A 6,944-nucleotide genomic window follows, 5' to 3' on the forward strand; every position below is an offset into this window, starting at 1 on the left:
ATCGAGACGATGTTGCAGTTACACTCTTTCCATTCTCGTTACATTTTAAAATACAACTTTATTTATTAACATCGAGATCTCTCACTCTCTATGACATATATATATATTGATGATAAAAGTATTTTTGAATTTTATATACAGTAATTAACTGGTTATTCAAGTTGATAAACTTATTGAAGAATTTTTTTGCATGATTTTTCTTATATAAATAAAAGACAAATCATATAATAATAAGAAAAAAAAAATGAGGAAAATGATAAACTACACAGTGAAAGCTAGCAATAGAAAAAAAAATATATAGTCACCCTTCAGAGTATGTCCATTTTTCATTTTATGAATAAACATAGTGATGAAAATATAAAAAATATAAAAAATAAGTAAAGGAAGGAAATGTGCATGTGTGTATATTACGAACAAGTAAACGGCACTCGCAAATGTATAACTCTCTGCTCTTTAATGCTCTCGGTCTCGTTTTGTCCCCCCGTCAAACTATCCTCGTTGAAAAACTCCTAGGGGGTATAAATGCCCGAGGTCTCAGAGGATATTTTATCTGCCGAGTTACGTCTACATCCCTTCAAGAATAAAAAATAATATAAAAAAAATACCCCAGTGATACTCAAACCATTGAATCCTGACGAGTTCACTGGCACGTCAAGTTCAACTATAAATATTTTATAAACGAATAATTTTATTTCTATTTTTTTTTTTTGTATTTTTTAAATTTACAATTGTACTAGTAGTCAGTCATAGAAAAAAGAAATTGTCAATTTTAAAAACAGATTTTTTTTTTTGCTAACAGTCAATCATTTTAGAGAAACTAATAATGAAAGTTTGAATAAATCAGCGCTACAACATTAAAGCAATAAAGATACTCTTTGAAAAAATGACTAATCATAAAAAATAAATAAAATATAATAATACAATTTAAATTGAAATATGATATTGAAAATTTATATCGTTTGATTCTTATCGTAATTGCCAGAGGTAAAGAATTTTTTCGAGGCTCTATTCGTGTGGTTAAAGATGGTAGTAGTAGTAGTCGTCAGAAGATAAAACAAAAAAAATACAGGATAAGAAGAAGCAAGAGTTTGAAAAAGATAGATAGAGTGAGTTAAAAATACAAACCCACTTTGTGTCTTGAGTCGTGACTCGGAACATCACCAGTGGATATCGCGCCTACCTGTAGTTTATTTAAGACAACTCCATGGGACACCAGAGTAGCTTTTTGCTTTTTTTAAATAATTTTTTATTTCATTTTATTTATCATTTATTATCTTTTTTTCTCATCTTTGTCTCATTCTTATGAAAAGGTGCGATAAAGACAAGAGTAATAATAATTTATTCGTAAATAATAATAAAAAATATCCATGAAAGAGAGAGCATGCTGTGGATGCCTCGTGAATTTATATTTGAGATCTCTTGGTTGGCCAATTATTGAAAAAAATTTGCATCTCCTACGTAATACTTGCTGTATTTTGATTTATTTTATACAACAAGTCATAAGTTGAACAAATTTTTATTGAAGGTATTTCAAAAGGGGAATTTAAAAAAAAAAAAATTAAGCAATTAATATGCATCTGTTAAATTGATCGTATAACCAAGATATTGGTCCAGCAGTCGCGTCTTATTTTATTTATTTTTTCAATATATTTATACAATGTTTTAAGATGAAAAAAGTAGGGGTGGAATATATCAGTATAAAAATTTTACAGCTAGCTCTGTAACCACGTAAAACATCAGTGATTTACATGCACAAAAAATAAACAAAAAAAATTGTATATCGTAAGCCAAACACAAAACAGTTTGCATATAAGTATATAACCATGACAAAGAGGGTTTTTTTTTTTTCTGGTTCTAAAACTGATTCATTGCCGGGAGTGCATTTCAGACTTTGCTTTTACTATATATATATATTATCTCTCCCTTCTTACTTTCTTCAATCTTCATTTACTTGTTGTTTGCTTTTTCATCTTGTTCGCCCACCAAATTCATTTTTATCTTTCACTCCTTCATGACATCATGAAAACCAACTTAAAAAAAAGAAAAAAAAGTTTCTCGTTTCAACTTAATGGGAAGTTATTGCACGCAGTCAAAATACTTATTAAGAACAGATACAACCTTCTTGACGTATAAAAAGTTTACAAAGTAATGTAAAATAAAATAACATTGCTAAACTAACAGGAAGAATTTTTTTTTTTATTTGTTTGTTTGTTTATTTGTTTTTTTTTTCTTATGGTTTAAATAACAGATCGATATGACGTTAACCCTGAGTTTTACTGTAAATGCATACAGTCTCGAGCATTAATTTATAAAGCACGTACGATAACTTTCTTTCCTCATTTTTGAGTCATAAAATCTCTCATACAAATGAGTCTCTCCCTTGCATGAGTCACGTGCAAAAATTTTTCATATTATTTTAAGTTTTTTTTTTTTTGTTATTCACTATAATATAAAAGTGAGAAGAGAGAAAGATGGAAAAAACAAATGAAGAGTAGCTGATAGGTGTCGAGAATAAAGTGAGAACAATTGGAAAGACCCGTAAGTGAAGAGACAAAAAAAAAATGAGGGAAAGTAAAGAGGAAAAATAAAAAAAAAAATAGGTGTGAAGTATAAGTTGAAATGAGTGCAGAGCAACTTGATGATGTCGAGGACAGCAGGGTAGTGTGAAGGTACATGCACCCTAATTTATCATACGAGAAAAGAGTGACTAGACTATGCTTCCATCGACTGCTCGTTATCCTAGTTTGAATTCTCTTTCCACATTTTTTTTTTTTTACACATATATATTTTATATTTTTCCATCGTCCAATCGGTTTTTTATTTTTCGCAGTCAATTTCAAGTGGACTGTTAGGACCAAATGAAGAATAAATGCTATGTCACACAATGTCTACACCAGGAATATTGATGATTCATTCCAGTCACTCTGGTGAAACACACTCAAGAGGAAGAGTTGTATTTTTTTTTTTTTTTTTCATTCGTTTAAATTACTTCTTATATTTATTTTTGATACAAATTGAAATGCGTATATATGTTTTGTTTTTTTAAACTTTATTATTATTATTTCATTTCTCCGTTTTTATTTCTTTGTAAAGTCATTGGCCACACACCACACACGTTGATAAAATAAGAAAATACTGACTTTACGTTACCTCAAATAAATGGGAATATAACGTGTATATACGCGGTCGTTTGGTAGGCCCTATAAATACTCTTGAAGTTTTAACAAACGTTAAAACTAACAGCGGGGCCTCCTACAATAACATTTAGCTCTGGCCACGTGTTTTTTTTCTTTTTTTTTTTTTTTAATGCGTGCAATGTTACCTCTATTATAAGATCAGTTGAGTTTATATAGGCAGTTACTGTAAAAGTCAGTCTACACGACTACGTTTTGCTCATACATAGCAAGAGAGAAAGAGAGAGAGTTAATAAATCAAAAAGATTGATAATAATCAAGATATAATATTGATAATATATTTTTTTTATATGTTAATATTAATTATGGTATTTTTTGTTAAATTGTTTTAGATTGGAGTAATGTCATTTTGGTCATAAATTATTCCGGAGGACGCAATGGGACGGACAAGAGTTCCGCTGACTAGTGGAGGAATGCCAGCGATATTACTCATCCTTTTTCCCCTAGTCCTCACGGTGACAGCTGTACCAAATGTCAGATCAGAACCTTCATTGGGTGTGGCAAATAGCGTTGGACCAGTGCCAGGTGGATCATCATCAGTATCATCATCCTCATCATCCCCATCATCATCATCGTCGTCATCATCATCATCAGCAATTGGATCAGCATCTGGTAGCAGTCAAAATTCCGATTCACTTGACACTGGATTGAGTGGCAGTAATAATGGTGGTGGAGGAGGAATTTCAAGTAGCCACTCTGTTATGAGTTCAAGCTCAAATGGCAATGGCAGATGTGAAGATATTACAATTCCCATGTGTCGTGGAATTGGATATAATTTAACAGCAATGCCAAATGACCTGAATCATGATACACAAGAAGAAGCTGGTCTTGAAGTACATCAGTTCTGGCCACTTGTTGAAATCAAGTGTTCGCCTGATCTTAAATTTTTTTTGTGCTCAATGTATACACCAATATGTTTAGCAGAATATAGTAAACCACTACCAGCTTGTAGAAGTGTTTGTGAACGTGCTAGAGCTGGTTGTGCTCCATTAATGCAACAATATGGATTTTCATGGCCTGAAAGAATGTCTTGTGAACGTTTACCATATCATGGTGATCCAGAAAATTTATGTATGGAACAAGATAATCATACTAGTAATAGTGGTGGTGGAAGTAGTTCATCAGGTTCAGCAAGTAATCCATCAAATGCTGGTGGTGGTGCTTCAATACGTCCAACATCAAAACCATCGAGAAATAATCAACCAGCCCGTTGTAAACCGGGTAAGAACCAAAAAAACTGTCAGGTTCCCCAGGAGGAAAAGACGAAAGATTGCGACTGCAAATGTCGAACACCTCTCGTCCCCCTGGGGGCAAAAAATGTCGGCATAAATGGTCACGGAATTCTGGAAAGCATGACCGTCATCGGGGTACCAATGTCACCAGCAATAGGACCACCCCAAAATCGAGATCTTGTAATCGGGACAAAATCTGCTCTAAGCAATTGCGCCCTACCATGCGATGGAGCAGTTCTAACCGCCGAGGAACGAGAATTCGCAGCCATTTGGCTAGCACTTTGGAGCGGCCTATGCGCCGCAAGCACACTCACAACCGTAATCACATTTCTCATAGACAGACAAAGATTTAAATATCCAGAAAGACCAATTGTATTTTTATCAGCATGTTATTTTTTTGTATCACTTGGTTATCTTGCAAGAAGTGCATTGAGTCATGAAGAAATTGCATGTAATGGAGAATTATTAAGAACAGGACCACAAAGTGTTGGTCCTTGTGTTTATGTTTTTTTAATGATTTATTTCTTTGGTATGGCATCATCTGTTTGGTGGGTTATTTTGGCATTTACATGGTTTCTTGCTGCTGGTTTAAAATGGGGTAATGAAGCAATAAGTTCATATTCACAATATTTTCATCTTGCTGCATGGCTAGCACCAACAGCACAAACAGTATATGCATTATTAGCTGGTGGTATTGAGGGTGATTCAATTGCTGGTGTTTGTACTGTTGCACCAGATGGAATTAAAAATTTTATAATGGTACCACTATTAGTATATTTATTATTGGGTACTAGTTTTCTACTTGCTGGTTTTGTCAGTCTTTTCCGTATAAGATCAGTTATAAAACGTCAACCTGGTGCAAAAGCTGATAAACTTGAAAAATTAATGATACGTATTGGTGTATTTTCTGTGTTATATACTGTTCCAGCAAGTGCAGTACTTGGTTGTTATCTTTATGAAACAACAATGAGAACAGAATGGATACGTACATTAGCTTGTCCATGTGAATCACGTATAAGACCTATATACTCAGTTCTTATGCTTAAATATTTTATGGCACTTGCTGTTGGTATAACATCTGGTGTATGGATATGGAGTGGAAAAACAGTTGATTCATGGCGACGATTATGGCGACGTTTATTTGGTGGTGGTGTATCATCACATGGTGGTAATGCTGGAATAGTTGGAGTTACTGGTGTCAGTGGTATTGGTAGTGCAAGTATGAAAGGTGTTATGGGACGTTCAATGATGCAAGGATATGCTACATCTGGACCAGGTAGTGCATTATTACCACCAGGTAGTGTTGCAAGTGCATCACAACATCATCTTCATCACCATGTTTTAAAACAACCACCACTTTCGCATGTATGACGTCATCAGTCAGCGGGAGGCGATATGAATACAGCTGGTTGTGATTCGCAACAACAAAATCAGTTGCAACATGAAAGGCCCTCCGCATTGAGTAATTATGGGCCCATTTAGCCCTTCGCCTCGGCCTCAAGGAGGCATACGCCAGCGCATACGGCGCCACATACACCACATTCAGCTGCTACAATTTATTCAAGAAGATCACTTGCTTCAACAACTGGTCCATTAACACCAGCTCATGGTCTTGCACCATCTTACACTCAAGCAACTGATGTCTGATCCACAATTCAACCCGCCATCAATGAGGGCAGGTGGTAAAATTATATATCAATGTGGTGTATTTTATTCGTAAAAAAAAAAAAAAATTTGCCATACAATTTTTTATATTTAAAATACCAGAAATACGTATATAAGACAGGGCTAGTTAGGGGTGAACTCTACTAAGACAACCCAGTGAGTCATTTTAGGTGATTTTTTTTAATTTTGCTTATTTTGTTGTTGTTTGTTTTTAAAAATTATTTCTCATATAATTTTATAAGATTATAAAAAAAAAAAAATTTTATTATTAATTAATGTTTTTTTTTATTTATTCAATTATTTTTTTTTTTTTTTTAATGATAAAATAAATAAACCAATTCATTTGTAATAGATATAACGAGACTATAATACTTTTCATGCGATAAATTTATAAATTGGAAAAAGTTAACCGTCCTCGTATGCGCAATAAAATTTTTTTGAAAATATTAAAATACAGTTTAAACATGAGACACTTTCTGGCTAGTTTGTCAATGATGATTGTGCATTTGTGAATGTTTATATAATGTGTAAATGTATAACCGTGAATGAAGAAAATAATGTTTTTTCTATTATTTGAAATTTTTTTATATATTTTATTATTATACTCAAGTCTATTTAATATCATTTTTTTAATTTTATTATTTCCAAAATTTACGGTTTATTGAGTGCGAGTACGTATATCGTGTATTTGTCTTGTCTATTTATCTACTAGCCATTTAAAAATTAAATAGATGTGTACTGATTAGAGAGTCATCCTCATACTTCTCATTCGAGATTTTTTTATAAATGATGATTTTCTCAAAGACATATTTCCACATAATTTAAGATAATTAAATATTAAAATTTAAAAAAA

At 32.6% G+C, this 6,944-nt stretch overlaps 1 protein-coding gene across 3 annotated transcripts in view; it reads left to right on the top strand.

The window, feature by feature from the left end:
• LOC122847448 (frizzled-2) overlaps positions 1-6,710 on the top strand; it is a 47,398-nt gene extending 40,688 nt beyond the window's left edge. For all 3 annotated transcript variants that reach the window (XM_044145139.1, XM_044145138.1, XM_044145137.1), the window contains exon 2: positions 3,527-6,710. In XM_044145139.1, the coding sequence (XP_044001074.1) occupies positions 3,572-5,797 (2,226 nt within the window). In that variant the 5' untranslated portion in view covers positions 3,527-3,571 and the 3' untranslated portion in view covers positions 5,798-6,710. The remainder of the gene's footprint in view (positions 1-3,526) is intronic.
• Positions 6,711-6,944: the final 234 nt, after the last annotated feature.

This window comes from Aphidius gifuensis, linkage group LG1 (genome assembly GCF_014905175.1).
Source record: "Aphidius gifuensis isolate YNYX2018 linkage group LG1, ASM1490517v1, whole genome shotgun sequence".
In the NCBI taxonomy this organism is placed as follows: domain Eukaryota; kingdom Metazoa; phylum Arthropoda; class Insecta; order Hymenoptera; family Braconidae; genus Aphidius; species Aphidius gifuensis.